The sequence below is a fragment of the Silene latifolia genome, chromosome 3 (genome assembly GCF_048544455.1).
Source record: "Silene latifolia isolate original U9 population chromosome 3, ASM4854445v1, whole genome shotgun sequence".
Classification (NCBI taxonomy): domain Eukaryota; kingdom Viridiplantae; phylum Streptophyta; class Magnoliopsida; order Caryophyllales; family Caryophyllaceae; genus Silene; species Silene latifolia.
This window is the reverse complement of record NC_133528.1, coordinates 147,772,442-147,794,313: the sequence shown is the minus strand read 5'-3', so window position 1 is coordinate 147,794,313 and position 21,872 is coordinate 147,772,442. Positions and strand designations below refer to the sequence as shown.

General features: G+C 35.2%; 2 protein-coding genes across 4 annotated transcripts; one reads left to right on the top strand and one right to left on the bottom strand.

Annotated features, from left to right (window-relative positions):
* Window positions 1-4,330: 4,330 nt before the first annotated feature.
* On the top strand, window positions 4,331-15,784 carry LOC141648361 (vinorine synthase-like). Of its 3 annotated transcripts, none has more exons than XM_074456943.1 (2): window positions 4,331-5,048; window positions 5,753-6,812. In XM_074456943.1, exons 1-2 carry the CDS (start codon window positions 4,441-4,443, stop codon window positions 6,546-6,548), a joined length of 1,404 nt encoding a protein of 467 aa, XP_074313044.1. In that variant the 5' UTR covers window positions 4,331-4,440; the 3' UTR covers window positions 6,549-6,812. The 3 variants fall into 3 exon arrangements, with proteins under 3 accessions (XP_074313044.1, XP_074313045.1, XP_074313043.1); XM_074456944.1 differs by lacking the exon at window positions 5,753-6,812 and adding an exon at window positions 14,906-15,784 and having other exon boundaries at window positions 4,348-5,048; XM_074456942.1 differs by having other exon boundaries at window positions 4,380-5,048; window positions 5,750-6,812.
* A 1,856-nt stretch (window positions 15,785-17,640) lies between these two features.
* On the bottom strand, window positions 17,641-20,865 carry LOC141649921 (putative disease resistance protein RGA4). Its single transcript, XM_074458588.1, has one exon. The coding sequence runs from the start codon at window positions 20,863-20,865 to the stop codon at window positions 17,641-17,643; it is 3,225 nt and encodes a 1,074-aa protein (XP_074314689.1).
* Between the last annotated feature and the right edge of the window lie 1,007 nt (window positions 20,866-21,872).

Below are 21,872 nucleotides of genomic sequence, written 5' to 3'. Positions count from 1 at the left end.
AAATAACTCTCTCCCCTCAATAGCCCCCATACCCAATGACCCAAACCCCTCCCGCCGGCGCCGCCACCTAACAACAGTCACCGCGTCTGGTCTCACCGGTTGATGCATCGGAAGTCGGAGATTTTGTCGGTGTCCTTGTGTGTTATCGTCTCCTCATTCCCGAAAATAGCACCCCACCATAAAATTCGAAACCCCACCATTTATGGCTCCAAACCGTCGCCGTCACATCAAAATTGAGACTAATAGTGACAGATCTGCAGAAAACGACGTCGTGGGTCACTATTGGAGTGAGTTAGTGTGACCGGGGTAGTGCCGGCGTAAGGGTTGTCGTCGTCGGAGATATAGTTGCGCGAGTTCCCTATAATATAATCGATTTGTGTGACGTAGATTGCATCAACAAATTACTGGTAAAATTTTACACGCCGGAGAAATTAATGGTCAAATTGGATGCGTCGTTTGTGCTCGCCGGAGGCGTCCCTGACACCGTGAATTAAGCAGTAGAACTGTAGAAGACGTTCTTCTTTTCTCTCTCTATTAAGGGTTGTTTGTGGGTATGGAATGAGAGGGGCAAAGTCGGAAAAAGTGTAAATTTTGTGTAGGATTTAGTAAAAGTGTGTGTAGGATTTAGCAAGTCCCAATAAAATACAATAATTTGTCTAATCTATATATATTTCGTTCTATCGCTCTATTCCTAAGGCACATGTATGTTAGAAAAACCCTTATTTCTATATGTGTGGACGTATAAAAATTAAAATTAATATGTCAAATACAAATATATGCCAAAAATGGAAATAGATAATTATTGACCGATACACCCAAAAAAGAAAATAGATAACTATTGACCAGAACGATGAGAGTATTTTGAAAGGATTTAAAAAATTGAATAAATTAAAATCTTATCCTTTAGTATTTTAAAGAATGAGACCAATGTCACTTTGAGAGTGGAAGTGGTGGTCACTTAAGGCAATATCCGTAGTTTAATTATTTACCATAATAAATTTATAAAGAGGACAGTTAATTTTGAATAAATTTTAGGGAAAATAGGACAATAAAAGTAAAATAGGGGGAGTATCACTCTTGTGTTACATATTATATTTACAACTATGTTGTATATTTATGAGCGTGAATAATCTACACTTTTATAATTGGGTCTTGTATCATGCTTACACCTGTGTCGTATATCATGTTAATAACTTCGTAAAGAAACGAATTATACCATGTGCGAAGTTTTAAAAATGTTTTTAATAAATTAAAATAATTGTTGCAAATCGAGATAGAAAAAGGAGGATAAACTTATTAAGATTATGAAATGGTAGTTGGTACTCGATCTGTTCCGTTTTTTTTAATTCCATTTTGGAGGTTCTCAGTCAATTGTTTGTCTTTATATTTTAGATTAATCTTTGATGGTTAAAACAAAAAAAATGAATCCTCCCCACTTAATTTAGTCTACTTGTCATTTAATAATTGTCTCCTTTTTTTCCTTGTCTTTTTGCCAAAACAAAAGGCAAACAAATCAATTGTATCTTTTTATTTTAGTTTTGCCTTTAATAGGCAATTGAATTCTCCCCATTTTGTACTTGTCATCTAATAATGACCCTTCTTCTTTCCTTGTCTTTCTCCAAAATAAAAGGCAAATAAATTGACCAAAATAGAGGGAGTATCCGAGTATACTCCATTTTATTACCCTACTTCTATCTTGAAATGATTTTAGGGAAACAAATTCATAATAATTTTATTAATATAATCGAATTATCAACACTGCACCGTTACATGCACATTCAAAAGTTATAATTAATCTAATATGTTGGATATCCGAATACTTACTCTAATCGAAATATGAGACATGAATATAGTTAACGATGAACATTTCCATTTATTTAGAGAGATTTTATGGAGAATGATATGCAATATCCATTTTTGTTATATACGGAGTATCATCTTTCCCTGCAATATATTATGCGATGGAACTTGGAAGATACAACTTTAAAATACACAAAACATAGAGTAATATGTACATAGCTATATCATATATACAACTAATACTCTCCATATAAGGATTAAAGATGGCAAAATATGAAGATTGCGAAAATAGTAGGAAGCACAATGAGTCAATGAGTATGTTTGAAATTGATGAGAGACAAAAATAAAATAAAATTATAAGGATATGAGAGACTAAAAATTACGTCCAATTAGTGACAAAATAGTAAAAAGCCTCCTTTTTTTAATGCCGTGAATTTAACTTGTTGATTATATTTCTGTTATGGAATTTTTGGTATTAAGGGCAATTAATTATTAGGCCAATATTCTTGTCAATAATGACACCCGAGATTCTTGCCATTAATGATTAAATTTATTACTTTAGACATAATCAATACTATATATTAAATCTAGAAACCAAAGGACTTCAATGTAATTAAAGAAAGTTACACAACAAAATTATACTATATAGTTTTAAATCAATAGCACCGTGTGATGGACCCGATGAAGGAATCTCAATGAAAATATTATATAGTTTGGGTTAAAATTAAATTATATAGAAGCTTGGTTATTTTCCTAAACATGGTCAATTTCCTTAAAATAAAATAATTAATTAAGATGGTCAATTTCAAGGAGACTAAAAGAAAGAAGATGCCTGGTAATTTTCCTAAATATTTATAGATTACTAGAAGATGGTCAATTTCCTTAAAATAAAATAATTAATTAGTATAAACATGCACACTTATGGTATTAATTATTATCATAATAAAATTATATATTAAATTTAAAATCTATGCAATTTTATTAAACTTTATAGTTTATTAGATGTATAGATGTTAATTATTTAACGTACAAAAAAATAATAAGTAGGTTATAAATAATTTAAGTTAGATTCCATAATATATAATATTGCATAATTCTTTCGATTTGATTTAATGCATATATGAAACATATTTATATAAATATATAATCCTCTTAAAATTGCATGCCTAAGTAGTAAAAGTAATTTCGTCAGTAAAGAAAATAATTGTACTAACATTGGATATAGTTATATGATAGTAATCACTCATTTGAAAAGTAAAAGTAACAATATTATCAACGAGATTAGTGAGAGTGGTAGAAACAACAACGGGAGTAGTGAAATAATCAATATTAATGCGGCAATAGTGAAAGTAACAATAATTACGGCGGGAGTAGTGAAATTATCAATATTAATGCGGCGGTAGTGACAATAGCAATAATTACGGCGGGAGTAGTGAAAGTAACAATGATTACGGGCAAGTAGTGAAATGTTATTACTATTGTTTCATTAATAAGAGTAAATTATTAATAGTAGAAGTAGTGAATTTGTCTCAAAATTTATTTAATCGTAAATTTAGCATATATTATAAAAAATATATTAATGATAAATTTATGTGTTATGCAACTTTAAGTAATTTTATTTAATTAAAAAATAATAATGGTAAGTAGAGGTAGCCCGGGCGAAGCCTGGCACCAATACTAGTTTATGTAGTATTTTAAAGACAATCAAATTAATTGTTATATAGTGCATAATTTTTGATATTTAGGGCAATTGATTATTAGGCCAATATTTTTTGTGTGATAATCGATTTGATTTGGGCGAGATTTTTGGCGAAATAAAATTGGCATATTTGTGATATTTTAAAAATATTAAAAAGATTATACTTTCAACCATTAAATTAGGTAACAAATATAATCTTGAGCAAATATCTCCTTAAAAGATTATACCGAAAATATGTTTAAAAATATGTTAAAAAATCAACAACTTCCAGTTTTTTTTAGCAATGTTTACGTGATTGCCTTTCTTTCCTTTTTATTTTTTTTATTTTTTCTTTAATAAATTGGAGAGTGACACGTGGCATCTGAAGGGGCTATGACACGTGGCAATCAAAAGGGGTGGCGGTTATTGCTTTAATATAATATATGATATATGATATGATATGATGATGATATGATGATTAAGAGCTTTGTTAATTGATTGTTAATTTTTAAAGCATTATTACAAACTTTGTTTGTTGATCAAGTAGCAGTTTGAATAACAATTTGAATAACATAGAGACTGCCACATGGCAGGAAAACACCTACTCAGTTTTATATACTCCCTCTGTCTCGATTAGTAGTTGTTCTTTGTTTTTGGCATAAAGACCAAAGAAAAAGAAGGGAGCCAATTGTTAGATGACAAGTGGACCAAATTGAGTGTGAATAGTCAAATTGCTCATCAAATGTATTAACAAAATTGAAAGGACAACAATTGACTGAAATAACAAAAAATAAAATAGGACAACGAAAGGCCGACTGCATTTATACGCAACAAGTGATTGGACTTCGTGCACCTCGTGCACCTCGTGCGATACATGACCATGGATATCTTTGTTACACTACCACAAATACCACTCTTTTGCACTCTACTGAAAAATCATGGTTTAATTTACAAATACAAAAATGGAACAACTAAAATTTGAAGTTGAAGTAGTATCAACGGAAACCATTAAACCATCAACTCCGACACCGACAAATCAAAAACTATTCACACTTTCATGTATTGATCAAACCTCTCTTTTCAACCATTTCCCTATTCTTCTGTTTTATCCAAATACAACCACTAGGGATGACAGTGGATCAGGACCGGTTCCAAATACTCGATCTATTGACATAACTACCTTAAAAACCTCCCTTAGTGAAACACTAACAAGTTTCTACCCTTTAGCTGGTCGATCCAACTCTGAATCGACCATTTTGTGTGAGGACCAAGGGATACCCTTTATTGAAACCCGGGTTAATTGCAACCTTGATGATCTCCTTAACTCGCCTCGTAAACTTTACTTGTTGGGCAAGATACTTCCTTCGTTTCAGTTATACATGTCTTATGGGCAACGACCCATTGATGAGATTGTACACGTTGTGATTCAGTTTAATGTTTTCTTGTGTGGCGGAGTTGTCGTTAGTAGTTATATGCTTCATAAGATCCTTGACGTTACATCTGCTAGTGTCTTTCTTAATTATTGGGCTGCCCTTGCTAGGGCCAAATCGTCTAGTATCCTCAATTTAAGGTAATTTTCTTATGAGACTGTCTCATGATAGCTTTATTATCAGTCCTTTCATATAGTAGGTTATTACTTATTACTTATTTGGTAAGTTATCATTTTAGGCTCGGTTTGGCAAAACTACCTGAAAAGGTAGCTGAAAACTGAAAATCTAACTGAAACCTGAAAAGGTAACTGATAAAGTAGCTGAAAATTAGGAGCTGATAAGGTAACTAATTATATAAAAATGTGTTTGACAAACTAGCTGAAAAGGTAGCTGATTTTGGTAAAATGACTTCAGGTACTTGAAATCAAATGCTATCTGAGGTAGCATTTTATTTCAGGTACCTTATTTGACCAAATAAGCTACTTGCCAAACACTTGAAAAAAAAATCAGGTAGTTTTGGTCAAATAAGCTACCGTGGTCAAATAAGCTACCTGAAGTGTCGTGTCAAACGGAGCCTTAGACGGGGGCCAAAATGTTTTCATTTTGTAGCAAAATGTAAATATTTCCTGATAATATGTTCGTTTGTATTAAAACTGGCGAAACTGACATGACCTGACCTGAATGGACTTGACTTAAACTGAACTGAATTAAATCAACCTGAACTGAACTAAATCGACTAGAACTGAACTGAACTTATAAGAACTGAAATTAAATTAAAAAAAAAACAAGGCCTTACGTTTTTTTTCCGATGTTAACTAACTCTTGCTTTTTCTAATTGAAGTAGCTTAAACGAACCAGACTTCGAAGCAACAATCAAGGCCTTCCCCCCAATACCCTTGATCAATATCAATGGCGGCACTGATGGTGCCAGTGACGGTGATAAAACCCTCGCTTCAAGATTGTCGTATTTGAAATCGATTACAGTGGTAGGCAAGAGCTTTGTGTTCAACAATGCAGCCATAAAAAAGCTTAAGGACAAGGTCGTCACAAGTGATGATAATAAACTAACAAACCCAACGTCTTTCGAGGCGGTTACAGGGTTCATTTGGCACCATATTTTTGCAGCAGCTTGTACAGCTGCATCCTTGCCTAATTCCGACTCGGGTCCTAGTGAGCTCTTGTTCACGGCAAACATACGACCAAGGATTAGTCCTCCACTTCCGAATACATCCATTGGTAACCTAACCAAAACTGTACATGTTCGTGTTGAAACACATTGTGACATCTCGAAATATGCAACCGCAATCCATGAAGCAATTTCAGAAATGAATAAAAATGTTTTGGAAAATTTGCCTGAAAAGAATTCAAGTGAGGATCTAGCTTACAAGTTTGGTTCATACGTAGTTACGAGTTGGTGTAAGCTTGGGTTGAGTGAGGTTGATTTCGGGTTTGGTAAGCCTAATCGGGTTATTCCGATGGGTTTGGTGCATCCTTTAATGAGGAATTACATTCTTATGGTTGACAATTTGGATCGCAGTGGCGGCATTGATGGTATTGAAGCATTCTTGTTTCTCGAGGAGAATGAGATGCAAGTTTTAGAATCTAATTCTCAATTTTGTGTTTTCGCTTCTCCTAATTAGTACTCCCTCTGTCCCAATTTGATAAACCAAAATGTATGAATCACAATAATATAGTTTGCCAAAATTCACTTATTCCAAAATAAGAGCTTATGGTAAATCAAAATTCTTGTATTTTCTCAATCAACTATTCTCTTTTCGACAGGGGCGATTCTAGAATTTTAGTGGTGGAGGTGCCTACTCCGTACTTCCTAAGTTCATATTTAACGATTATAAATATTAATTTTATCAAAATAACAAAACACAATTATTCCAAAATAATTAAAATGAGTTGTTGAGAACTTTATGATCAATTCACAATACCATGAAATTTGTTAGAACTTAAGTTTTAGAGTAATATTTATTCGATTCTAGTCATAAAATGGGCTTGGGATTTCGGTGCTGAAGTTGACTATGAGAATGAGAAAACAAAAACATATGCTACTCGGAGGATTCGAACCCCGACCTGATGAGAAGAGACAGAAACTCTAACAACTGCACCACTTGTGTTCTGATGATTCATAATTTTCATAAACTATATTAGTTTTACGGAACAAAGGGGGTGCGGGTGAATCCCCGCACCCCCTCCAGAACCGCCTCTGCTTTTCCGTATTGCCTTTTAGATTCATGGGAATTGGAAAATCATGGGAAGTAGCTAAATTAAGTCTTGTTTGGTTGCTCAATTCATGGGAAGTGGAACTTCCTATGGAACTTCAATTCCTGCATGATGTAGGAAGTCACTTACCTAACCCCCCTAGGTAAATGGAAATTCCCACATGAATTAAAGTTCCCACGTCCAACCAAACAACATTTATACAATTCATATGATTTTCAAGTTCATATGAATTTAATCTTCCTGGGAATTCTATCTTCCTATGGTGAACCAAACGATTCCTTATACTTATAGGGAAGCTAATAGAGTTGCTGACAAGTTGGCAAACATAAGGATAGATAGAAGAGCAGGAAGATACGCGGAATTTGAGACTCTATTAAGCATCCACAAACCTCTGCTTGAAAACTTTGGTTTAATTATTTCCCACTTTATCAAGAAACAAAGATGATGATGATGAATTGATGATGATCAGGACAGGGCTATGAGGCTATCAACATTTCATCAAAGTAATAAGATGATGTATTCCATTTTAGTGTTTATTATCCCCTTTTATTAGGGAATAATATTCATATGGAGTCATATGGGATAATATTAAGATGGGACGTACTTTTTCATATACGGATTTTATTCTTTTACACACGTCTTTTACCACTTTACCTTTGTCATTTTTTTCTTTCCCGTACCAATTTATTTTTTGTCTCTCTTTTCTCATCTCCCTTCACCATTAACACCACCTTGTTCAACACCCCCTTGCTCCGTCAGTCTAGTCGTCATTGTCGGTCGATGCTTCTCCAGCCGACCTCGCTCCGGCCGACCCGTTGCTTCGTGAGTGTTAGTAATACACGTAACCTTGTATAAATGGAAATTAAACTAGAAGATACAATGATCAAGGTGAAATTAAAGGTGTTTGATTTAGCAACAGATTAAAGAAAAACAAAGTCTACGTATTATACATATTGCTTATAGCATCACAGCATCACATAGTACATATTGATAAGGGTTATTTAATGGGAATAATCCATCATATGCCCCTTCTTCCCATTTTAATTCATCCTATGTTTTAACCCATATTAATCTGAACTATACACTCATTTAACTTTTACTGAACCAGCCTAATTTTTACCTTTTACAGCAGGTTAGATTTCAGGTCATAAGCTTGTGGACCTTTTTTTTTCCTTCTTCAATGAACTCAGCATTCATTCATCTTCTTTCTAATCTTCCAACTTTTCCCAAAACAACCACCAAAACCCAGAAAATCATATTTTCTTAAATCATAATTCCTTAAATCCCTCAATCAATCGTATCAAATTTCCATCAATAAGTTTAATAATACGACCACAAATCACACTCAATTCTCCTTCAATCTTACCTCGATAATTAGTAATGTTCATCATTCTTCTTCTTCCCCAAACCCCCAATCTACATTCACCATTAAAACACCTCTTTTCTTGTGCTTCTTTTTCCCTAATCACAAAGGGTCATCTCCTTGTGGAATTCGTATATGCCGCTGTCGAAACTGCCACAATTTCACCGTCGGCATCCCTCTTTTTCACCTCGGATGTCGCCTGAGATGGCGGAAAAAACGCAAACGTTGCTGCCAAATTTGACATTGAACACCCCATTTTTAATTAAATCGAAAACTACCCAACTCATTAATGCATGTTAAATCTCATAAAGTTTGAAACATTCATGGATTTTGTCTCATATAATTTGTGGGTTCTTCTTGAATTTGGGTTACATGTGAGTTTTGTTATGCTTTTTGTTGATTCTTTGTGCTTCACGTTGAAAAATGGTGTGGTGACTGGTGAGCATTGAAGTAGTTTTTTTACTAATTTTTGTCAAATAAAATGCAGCAACTCTCCTATAGGACCGTCCTATAGCATAGGACTGGCCCAAAAGGAGAAAAGCCCAAAGTTAACATATAATTACATTCATATTTCAATTTTATTTTGATTACCCGATATCTTATAATGAATACCGACATATTTAAATATGCAAGTTATCAAGATAAAGTATTATGTTACCAAAATAAACAATTTTTTTACACATTTATTAACTTACTTAGTTGAGCTTTATGCCATTAGGCTAATCTTTTACTAAAAATAGTCCTATAGAACAATTTGTGAATAAAATGTGTATATATGTTACAAAAATTGATGTTAATGAAGTCAGAGTAAAATGGGTTGCTATTATTTTTAATGATTTTATTTTTTTTATTTTTGTTTTTGTTTTTGTAAGTGTGACCTGACAAACAAGTAGTCGGTTACCTGGTACATTGAAAGATAAATGAGTGCATAGTTCAGATTAATATAGGTTAAAGAGTAGGATGGATTAAAATGAGAAGAAGGGACATATGATGGATTATCCCTATTAAATAACCCTATTGATAATAGCGCATATGCTTATCTGTAGGATGGTGTGAACAATGACGGAAAAAGCATAGAAGAAGATTAAGAAGTATAAACATAAAAAGCACGGAAGAAGAGTAAGAAGTAAACATTACTCCGTGATCGATAAACAATCGAATATTAATTTACCTAATTGACAAACCCTAATAATTTGGAAAAAAAAAATATATTAATAATTGTTAAACAACAAAATCAATTTAATAATTGGTACTCCCTCATATTCTATATTTTCTTCCCTATTTCCTAAAACGGATTATTCAGGTTTTCTTCCTCTTTCTTATTTTGGAAACTTTTACTCTTATTTTATTCATTTCTTTCTCCTATTACCAAACCCCACCCAACTCTTTTACTCATATTTTATTATTTTCCTTAATGTTTTGGCCCCACAATTCCTTATTTAACTCATAATTATTCATCTATCTCTCTCAAACCACCAAACCCCACCCAACTTTTTACAGTAGGTAGATCATACATCTGATGTACTACCACAAGTTTTATATTTTCTGAGCATTATAATAAAGTTTTTGAGCTTTGTTTTAAAAATTATGAGTCTTACTATAAAGTTTTTGAGTTCATTCACTAAAACATTAAGCTCAAAAAAATTACAATAAAACTCAAAAACATTATATACAAACTTACTTAAATTTGAGTTTTAACGGAAAAAAAATTAAAATCTAACTTATAAACTTTAATAAGCTCAAAAAAAATACACATATGCTCAAAAACAAATAAAGTTTGAGGTAATAAGCTCAGAAAAAATACAAAAATGCTCAAAAACAAGTAAAATATGAGGTAATACATCCGATGTATGTTCCTTTTTCTCAACTTTTTACTCTTATTTTATTCCCCTCCTTAATTCCTGTGCCCACAAAGAAGGGGAAGAAAATATGGAATTGGAGGGAGTATATTGTAATCCATTGTTCAAGTTTACGGAGCAATTAGATTCGACGGGGAAAAAGATATTTTTTTTTTGGTGAAGACGGGGAAAAAGATATTTGTAAAAGTTAATTTGATTAATTTAAGAGGAAGGGTATGATATGGAAAGTTTATGAAAAAGTGTATCTGAAAGAGTAAAATACATATGTGAAAAAGTAATTTTGTATTAAGATATTATGAGATAAGTAGGAAAGAATATTAATGAGATATATTCTTATCTTACGGAATAAGTTAATTCTAGACCTATAGTATACATACTTTGTCGTATGTTATATATCATAACACAAGTTTATCAATAATAAAAGTCGTATTATTCCGTCGTATATCTTTCTTAGCACCTTTCCTTCATGCATTTTCACCCTAAGTCACGTGTTTGTAAGCCGCTTTGCTTGCTATTTTGCCTCTGAGTCGGCTTTTACCTCTCTTGACCTGAAATTACAGGTTTTACATGAAGATGCAGTAGAAGTGATACAAGTGAAGCGGGAATTGAAGATAGGAAGCATGAAGGAAGAGGATTATCCAAGTTACTCGATTGATTAAGTGCTCTACTCGATCGAGGAACCCTGCCTGACTGCCTCGTCCGATTTCAGCTTCACACACTGAATTTCAAATGGCCGCTATTTCTTCGTTGCTTGCCAGAATGTAGCTTGTGACCATTCGTTGAAAAGCTAAGACGATAAGCTTTCACCTCAAATTCAAATAACTCCCATCAGAGCTCTATAACTCTCGACCTAATTTAACCTGACACGAGTATCTATTGTTGAAACCATAAATAATTTGATAATAAATGACTCAAAAATGTCTTAAACCCAAATGACCCAGCCTAACCAGACCCAAACACAAACCTGGTTGACTTATTTACCAAGTTTAATCTCGACTTTTGAGACACTGGACTCACTTGGCCCCGACCTATGTCGAATATGTTTAAATAAGCAACAACATCAATAATAATAATAAGAATAATAAGAATAAGCAACAACATCAACTATCCAAGTTGGGCGTTTCAAGCTTACACGCACCAACTTGAGAGGGGGTAATACACGGCCCAAACATAGCCTTCACCAACGGCTACTTTACAATTCTGGCAACATATCTCCTTTGCCTATAATAGTTTATTCACTAGCCGTTTTACATATATTATGTTTCCGTAAATACGATGTATAGGATAGTATATATATAGCCACTCTTGTATATTTGCAAGACACGATTCTTTGACATATTAATAATAATCGATATTCCAATTATAATAGCATCTTTGCAATCACAGCCTGATTATTGTTTTCATGAAAATATATATTTACCACCTTCAGATTCTTAATCTGCTCCAAATAACCGCCTTCCCAGACATTTTCCTTCTCGTGTGCAAGGTTTTCACGGATGGTGATATGTATCTCACCCCTTAAATTTACAAGGAATTTTAGGTCTTTCAATTGTCCTCCGAATTGCTTCCCAATTGAACTCACTCCACGCACTTTAAAGTCCGTAAGGTCACACAGATTAGTCAACTTGTCTATACCCAAAGGCATGTAAGTCAGCTTTAGACAATCACGTATATCCAAGAGTCTAAGATTGACCAATTTGTTAAAATATTTTGGCCACTCTTTCAACCTATTACAACCACGCATAATTAAGCTCTGTAAATTATATAATTTCACAATCGAATTTGGGAGTGTCTTGAGGTTCCAATTTCGTGAGAGATCAAGATATCTTAAGTGTAACAATTCACCAATTGACTCCGACAAATTTTCGGAACCCACTGGAAGTAATAAGCGTAATGATCTAAGGCAATGCTAATTAGCTACACAAAATGTTAAGAATTCAGAAACAGAAGTTAGAAGTAAAATGCCGGAAAATGTCCTAATACACACAGGAAGAGACCTGAACAATCCAAATAGGCAAAAACCAGCCTAAAAGAATATAAAAGGTAAACAAATAAATGAGACGGTTGGCGTAAAATATAAGTATGAAGTAAACCACTACCTATGAGACAGCTGGAAGTTGGCCATTTGGTAAGGAGTTAACAAAGGGATCGCTGCTGCGGAGTTTGCTGCCATTTTCTCACTCGATCAAACTTCACCTACCAATGATTCGCTTTATCTATGTCGCATATGTTTAAATAAGCAACAACATCAACAATAATAATAATAATAAGAATAAGAATTAATCATACTTTACTCCCTTTTAGAATCCGCCTTTTTATAATCACACTAGTAGTCGACTAACCTGGCCTAGCAGACAACTACATTATTTATACGCAACAAGTGGACTAAAGAGGCCTCGTGCACCTCGTGGCTCGTTCGATACAGTACTACAAATACCACTTTGTGTACCCCACTAAAAAAACACGGTTTAATTTACGAATACAACTTGTCCAAATAAAAACAAAAAAAATTTACAAATACAAAAATGGAACAACTAAAACTTGAAGTTGAAGTAATATCAACGGAAACCATTAAGCCGTCAACTTCAACCCCCACAAATCACAAATTATTCACACTCTCATGTCTCGATCAAACCTCGCTTTTCGCACATTTTCCTATTCTTCTCTTTTATCCAAATACGACTAGGGATGACAATGGGTCGGATTCAGGTCAAAATACCCGACCTATTGACATAACTACCTTAAAAACCTCCCTTAGTGAAACCCTAACAAGTTTCTACCCTTTAGCTGGTCGATTCAATTCCGAATCCACCATTTTGTGTGAGGACCAAGGGATACCTTTTATTGAAACCCGGGTTAACTGTAACCTTGATGATCTCCTTAACTCGCCTCGTAAACTTTACTTGTTGGGCAAGATACTTCCTTCGTTTCAGTTATACATGTCTTATGGACAACGACCCATTGATGAGATTGTACACGTTGCGATTCAGTTTAATGTTTTTTTGTGTGGCGGGGTTGTCGTTAGTTGTTATATGCTTCATAAGATCCTTGATGGTGCTTCTGCTGGTGTCTTCCTTAATCATTGGGCTGCCATTGCTAGGGCCAAATCGTCTAGTATCCTCAATGTCAGGTAATGTTTTAAAGACAAATAAAGAACAATAAAGAAAGCAACGTATAGATTTACGTGTTTCACTAACGGTGTGTTAGCTTTGTCCACAGGGTAGAAGACAGAGAGTTTTATTGATATGTGAGGAGTTTTCAGATTACAGAGTCAGACGATATGATAAGTATGACTACTAGGGAGAAGCTTAGAAAATTTATTTAACACGTTGTTGTCAGAATCCCGATTCGATCCTACGATTCTACGATTTTACGATCTAAAAATGTTTGACCGATCCTGGATCATACGATTCTATCATGGTTGTAGAATCTTACGATCCTAATTATCTGAAAATTTCTAGAGGTAGAATCATAATACGATCCTACGATCTTACGATCCTACGATCCGATTTCATAGTAAAAAAAATATATATATATTTTTATATAATGACTTCGTAAAACTCAAATTTCGGGTAAGTTGTAGTCTTGTAGAAACATGTTCATATAATAATATTAAAATCATTAATTATCAATATTTTATGGATAAATATTAATAAATAAGTATTTTGATCTTCAATGATATGTTTTTACCAAATAAAAACTATAATTTGTGAGTTTGTAGAATCTTACGATTCTACGATCCGATTCTACCGATTCGATCCTACCCTTCCCATCGATCCAAAGTAGAATCCAGATCCTGACAATAACACCCTCTAAGACCTAATACAGAATGATCTAATAAGGCCCAAGACAGACCCCCACATAATCGTTCGAAGCGGCGACTAACAGAATCAAGCCACAAACCGAACATTTTCTTATGAGACAGTCATGATAGCTTCAGGTCTTGTTTGCTAATCATGATTAATTTCAGCATAAACAGATTGTAAAAGCTGATTATAAATGACAATTTTGATTAGAAGGTTTTATCAACATATTTTAATTAACAGAATTAGTTTAAATGTTTGGTGATTGGTAGATTAAGATTAATAGAGATTATAGATTATTATTTTGTTTTGTGAGGTGGAGTAAACTTTCCTACATTAAAATGGAGTAAATGGTCGGTTATATCAAAAACGATCTGGAAATAACATTACCGACTAATTTTTTGAATTTGCAACTGAAATAAACAGTCGGTAAAATAATTTACCGACTGAAATGACTGAAAATTGATTTACCGACTGAAGCCCTGATTGTTGGTAATTTACCGACTGAAAATTAGGTACCGACCATACTCGATAGGTGATACTCGTACTATTTACCGACCGATTTTTTGTTGTCCGTCGGTATTTTGCAGTCGGTAAGAAACCCGTTTTATGTAGTATTTTATTGTTAGCATGTTCTATGGTTTGTCTACAATACTTGTCATATGCACCGTTTCACAAGAGACTTACTCTGTTTTATTTTTTTCGATTTTAACTCTAGCCTTTTATAATTGATGAAGTAGCCTAAACGAACCAGACTTCGAAGCCACAATCAAGGCCTTTCCCCCGGTACCCTCGATCAATATCAACGACTGTGGTGCCGGTGACAATGACGGTGATAAAGATATCGCTTCAAACTTGTCGTACCTGAAATCCATTACAGTGGTAGGCAAGAGCTTTGTGTTCAACAATGAAGCCATAAAAAAGCTCAAGGACAAGGTCGTCACAAGTGAGAACAACAAAAGAAATCCTACGTCTTTCGAGGCGGTTACAGGGTTTATTTGGCACCACATTTTTGCAGCAGCTTGTACGGCTGCATCGGTGTCTAATTCCGACTCGGGTCCTAGTGAGCTCTGGTTCATGTCAAACATACGACCAAGGATTAGTCCTCCACTTCCAAAGGCATCCATTGGTAACCTAATCAAACCTGTACATGCTCGGATTGACACACTTGGTGACATCTCGAAACATTCAACCGCGATCCATGAAGCAATTGAGGAAATGAATGAAAATCTTCTAGAAAATTTGCGTGAAAAGAGTTGTTTTGGGAATGGAGGTTACAAGTTTGGTTCATACACATTTACGAGTTGGTGTAAGCTTGGGTTGAGTGAGGTTGATTTCGGGTTTGGTAAGCCTAATCGGGTTATTCCGGTGGGTCTGGTCCATCCTTTAATGAGGAATTTTATTCTCATGGTTGACAATTCGGATCGCAGTGGCGGCATTGATGGTATTGAAGCATTCTTGTTTCTCGAGGAGAATGAGATGCAAATTTTAGAATCTAATTCTCAATTTCTTGTTTTTGCTTCTCCTAATTAGTAACGACTACTCGATCAATTAGTCTCATTGTAGACGGGTATATCCGTCTAAAAATGTAGACGGGTCAAATATGTCACCACTTTCATAATAAGACAACCTTCATCATCCCACTTGTTGTTTGTCTTATTATGAAAGTGGTGACATGTGAGATTTTGTGCTACTCGAGGAGAATGAGATTTTGTTTTTTTTTTTTAATTTGTTTTTTTTCTCTTTTGCGAGCGGTATTCTGTAGACGGCAATTTTATTGTGATTTACACACAGTGGTTTATCAATGTTGTTCTTTGTGGCCAAAAATGATGTTAGTTATTAATGCATACCAAATACCAAATTCGGTTAATGCTAACCTCTATTTGAAGACCTTGGGTAAGTACAGGGCTATCAACATTTGTTCAGTGTAATCAGACACAAAGTATTTGAAAAAGACGGAAATATTTGGAAATCGTTAATCCAATCATGGAGTAATCCACATATATATATGACTTTTTTTTTTAGGGTTAATTGATAAGAATAATCCAAACTATGATGGTCCTGCTCAAAATAATCCAAACCATGCATTATCTCATAAAAATCCGATCTATTCTATCATTTAACTATTAATGCTTTGGTGGAAGGGCAACCTGTTTACGAGGTCACCTCGCCCCAAAGCCATTTTAAACCTATTTTTACCAACTTTTATTCATCTCCTCGTCCAATCTTTCGTCTTTTTCTTTTGTATGCTTCATTGATCATCAATCTGTAATCTTCATCATCCTTGATTTTTGTCCAACATGTCCATTCCCCTTTGCACCCTCAAATGCAAACCGAAACAACTTAATATTATATGTGATTCAAGAAACTTGAGATGCCCTTCTGGGTATGATTCAATAACAATACACAATACACAATACTCAGGATTCAATAGACAATAATCAGGATTCAATATCAGCTACAAAGAGGGGTAAAGTTTACGACTTTAACAAGAGAATAACTATAAACTATTTTGGGTATTAACCAAAATCAACTTTTGTGTTGAATTCACAAACATTAGCCATCTAAATTACTAAAATAAAACAACCTAGAACTTACAAAAACAGTGATTGCTTCAATAAAACATAAATCTTGGGTGAACCCAGAAGCTTAAAAAATCCACAAAAAAGGGGGAGGGAGTAGGATGAAGAAACAGGAAAGGGTAGAGTCAAACGTGCAATTTGATTGTTTTTTTTTTAACAAAATAACAGTTATGATTAATTTTGTTTGAGAATAAGAATTTGTTCTTGAATTCTCAACTTCACCATTATAAACCAATCAATTTTCCCAGAACAAAAAAATATGATTATAGACATTTATGCTTCTTCAATTTAAAGAAGATGAAGAAGAAAATATTTAATTATCAATTGGGGAAATGAAATGGAGGAAGAGATTTTTCAAAAACAGATCTAGGGAAGTGAGATGGAGGAAGAAAATTGGAGAAGAACCGTCTTAGTATCCATTGGAAAAGATGAACAATAAAACCAAGGTGGAGGATGAAGAATAGATAAAGAGAAGGGGAGAAAAAGTAGGTAACTTGGAATAGGTAAAATTGACCGCTGACAACCGGTCACTAGGAGCAACAAGGTATTAAAAGTTAATTGATAGAATAGTTAATTAATAAAAAAAAGGGATGAACCCAGATAAAAGGGATGACCCTACTCGCTGTAGGTCTCTGGGTTCATCCCTTTTATTAATCAAAAAAAAAAACATATATATATATATATATATATATATATATAACTAAATCAGAAATCTGAGGTCCTAGAAGATATTTCGACTGTTACATCTCTCAAAACATGCGAGAATCATTTACATATTCATTTATAAGATTATTATGAAATTAGTGAGGGGAAAACATCTACATAATACATTTCATAGGATGGAGATGTGAGGAATGTGTCGAATATTGGGACACTCCTTGACGCGTGGTTCTTTACATGATTCTGTTAGGATGGATTTTAAGGGACTGAAGTGACGATAAGCAGCTTATCCATTCTGGTAGACCTTTCAACGAGTTGCAACGTATAATGGAGATGTTTTCAAGGGCAGTCAAGTGCTTCATTCCTGTAGGAAGAATTTGTAAGGTGCTAAGAAACTCCAACTCCAGCGAACGGAGATTGTGGCACAGGGATTTCCAAGGCATTTCATCGTCGAACACTTCAGCAGGGACATTTATGAGTGAAAGCGACTCCAAGGCAGTGAGATGTTCTAACCCTCGTGTAAAACTCGTCAGTCTTGTGCATCTATTGATGTTAAGGCTCTGTAAGGAAGAACATTTCTCGAGTACCTCCCCAATCTCCGATAACCTCCTCAATTCCTGATCAGCTTTTATCATGATATGGGTAAGACGGTAAGCAGGCGGAGTAGTGAGATAACCCACACTGTCTATTTCTCGCACCCTTAATTTGAGACGATCTAAGTTTTGAGGTCCTTCACCTGGAAATATCCGCAATGACTTGTTGCTGTTAATTACCTCAAGTAATTCTAGGCTCGGGCAAGGAGGAAAAGATGTCAACTCAGGACATGAGTTGATGATTAATGTTGAGAGGCGAGGAAATGGCGGTTGCCAATGTGGGGCGCCTCTACTGCTATCAGCTCCCCACCATCCTTTCAGCCTTTTCAAACACCAAATACTGAGATGCTCAAGGGATGGGAAAAATGGTAAATCCGCCTTTGATTTGGAAAAATGGCTGATTGCACTGGTTTCCATGTACTCCAAACTGTTGGACATGAAAAGCGACAAGAATTTTAGATGCTTCAAATTACTCAACGATGGGATACCATGCAACCTCTCAATACCTTCGAGCTCAATCTTGACAAGATTCGGAAGATTAATTGCCCAGTCATCATGTGCTCTTCCCCACCTTGGAATTTCACTACCATTATAATTCTCCAACTTCAACTGCATGAGATTTCGACTTGGTTGGAGCTTTGCAATCAGAGCCTCATTATCGCTTGGACGAGCTTTCACATTAAAATGTATAGCTAACACCTTCAAATTTTTTATGTGCTCCAAATAACCGCCTTGCCAAACATTTTCCTTATAACTTACAGGGTGTTTAAAGATCCGGATATCAAGCTCACTCCTTAAATTGACAAGGGATTTTATGTCTTGTAATTCTCCTGCAAATTGATTCCCCATTGAACTCGAAGTTCCCACTTTAAAGTGCGTTAGGTCACGCAGATTAGTCAGCTGGCCTATACCCAAAGGCATGTATGTCAACTCGGGACACTCACGTATATCCAAGAGTCTAAGATTTACCAATTTGTAGAAACATATTGGCCACTCTTTCCAGGTAGAACAACCTACCATGATTAAACTCTGCAAATTGTATAGTCTCGCCATTGAATTTGGGAGTGTCTTGAGCTTCACATTTCGAGAGAGATCAAGATATCTTAAGTGTAACAGCTCACCAATTGAGTCTGGCAAATTTTCGGCATCTGGAACATATAAGCGTAGTGATCTAAGGCAACGCCAGTTAGCTACGAGAGAATCCACCAGGTCTAAGGGAATCCTTTTATTCATATAGCACGTACGGATATTTCTTTCATGAAACGAGTTTTTTGTCCATTCTTCCCCATCAAGAAATATATGGCGAGTTTTTGGGCTTAAATTGTTTGGTGGACAGTTTGCAATAATGATCTCGTCTCCTACGACTTCTTGAGCAAGATCGTGCATGAAATCATGCATTTTAAATGATACAACATTACCAAATTCATCTTTTTCCACATCTTGAAAAAAACATCGTTTTAATAAGATTAAGAAGTGGTCCTCACTATCATCAATGTATCCTTGCGCCATCCAAAGATTAATCAACTTCTGTTTGTCCATTTTAAAATCCTTTGGGAACAAAGCACAATACTTGAAGCAATTTTTGACAGAAGGTTCAAGATTGTTGTAACTGTCCTTTAAGATAGACACAATTAGATTCTTGGTAGTTTCAATTTGAGGTAACTGATTCTTTTCAAATGATTCCCATCTATGTGTTTGACCGTACAAAAGAGCTCCTACGACTTTTATAGCAAGGGGAACATTGGCGCATCTTTTAACAATTATTTTGCCAATCTTAGCCAATTCAGTGTCGCGTGCTTGATCTGATTCTCTTTCCAAGGCCGTTGACACAAACAAACGCCATGAATCATCATCAAACAAACGCCATGAATCATCATTAGAGCGGGTAGCTTTACCTAATACTATTTCAGCCGTCTTTTCCGAACGAGTAGTAATGACAACTCTACTTCCCCTTCCACCAATTGTCAAGTATCTTCTAAGCTTACTCCACTCATTGTAATCTTCTGTCCACACATCATCTAATATGAGCAAGTATGTCTTACTTTTTAGTTCTTCTTGATATTCAGTTAGCATAGATTGCATAGTAGACACATCACAAGGCTTTTTATTTCTCGATGACTCAATAATATTACTTAGAATTGTTTGAACGTCTAATTTTTTTCCGTCTTGGTCAGAGACACATACCCATAACTTCTTCTCAAACCTAGATTCGACCAAATCGTAATTATACACAAGTCGAGCAAGAGTAGTTTTCCCTAACCCTCCAATTCCAACTACAGCCACAAACCCGACATTTTCCTCAACATTAGGATCAAGCACCATGTCTACAACATCCTTAACATCATCCTCTCTTCCAATTATATTCTCATTGGTTTCATCTAAAAAGGAACAAGTGTCCTCTCTCCGCCTATTCAAAGTAGCCGGAGGGTCAACCTTAAACTCATATCTACCATGATCCCTAGCAATAGCATCCAACTTTTGTTGGATACTCTTAATCTCTTGAGAAGTATTATAACCAACAAGAAAACGATTCTTAGGAGAAAAGAAACGACTCACCTTATCTACGGCTTTCTTGGAAAACCTAGCACTCTCATCGAGTTCTTTCACCTTAGTGATAGTGATGACTTCATCAAAGAGATCATCAGCTTCATAAAGAACTTCCTTAAGCTCCTCAATCCAAGCATGCTCTCCATGAGAGAGCTCAGGTTTCGCGTCTGCATCCAGAAGCATGTTCTTAATAAAAGAAACAGACTTGCTGAGTTTTTGGAGTTCAGATAGCCAGTCTTTTATGTCTTTGACAACCTGAGATTGAGAAAGTTGGTAGACACTGTTAGCGATGGTGATCAGTGTTCCCAAATCAGCCATAGCTTTGTCAAATGACATGCGATCGAGCGATACAATCTTTTGTTGTTGTTGTTGTTGTTGTTGTGCAGATGTGATAGAATGTGAACACAATGAAAGACGGATAAACATGTCTAAGTTTATATATAACATATGGAGCAACGAGTTGTGCATTCTGTAGTAAGAAGACAATGGTGATCAGTGAGTGTCCTTCCTGTAAGAAGAGCAGGCAATGTATGGAAAAGCTTAAAGAATATTATTAAGGTTAGCAGGTATAAATACAAGGGATACAAGGTAGCTATAAACCCTAATGAGAGGAATTAGGAAACTAAAAGATTACAAAAGATAGGACAAAATAATAATAAAGATTACATAAGATAATTATGCTACAAGATATTTACGATATCTTAACATGCCCCCGCAAGACGGACGTCCGTGAAGAGAGGCCGATCTTGGAGAGTAGCATTTGCAGACGAGGACGAGATAAAGGCTTGGTTAGCGCGTCTGCTAATTGATCATCATTGTGCACTGTAGTAACACGCAAATCACCAGACTGCACCTTTTCACGAATGAAATGAAAGTCAAGAGCAAGGTGCTTCATTCTCGAATGGAAGACGGGATTTGCACTCAGCTGGGTAGCCCCAACATTGTCACAAAAAATTGTGGGCGAGGAAGGAAGGACAATGTGAAGCTCACGGAACAAGTTTTGAATCCAAGACAGCTCAGCCGCCGTGTTGGCAATGGAACGGTACTCGGCCTCAGTGGAGGAACGAGCAATGGTCCTTTGTTTCTTGGAGCTCCAAGAAATTGGATTGCAACCAAGATAGACAATATAGGCACCAGTGGAGATATAATTATCTTGTTCGCCAACCCAACTCGCATCAGAAAAGGCGTGAAGCAGGAGCGGAGAGGACTTACGCAGCCATAACCCCATTGTAGCAAAGATTTCGCACAAAGTAGCGAAGAAGACGCTTTAGGGCGGACCCGATGTATCGTGGTCGGGGAATGCATAAATCGAGACAAACGATCGA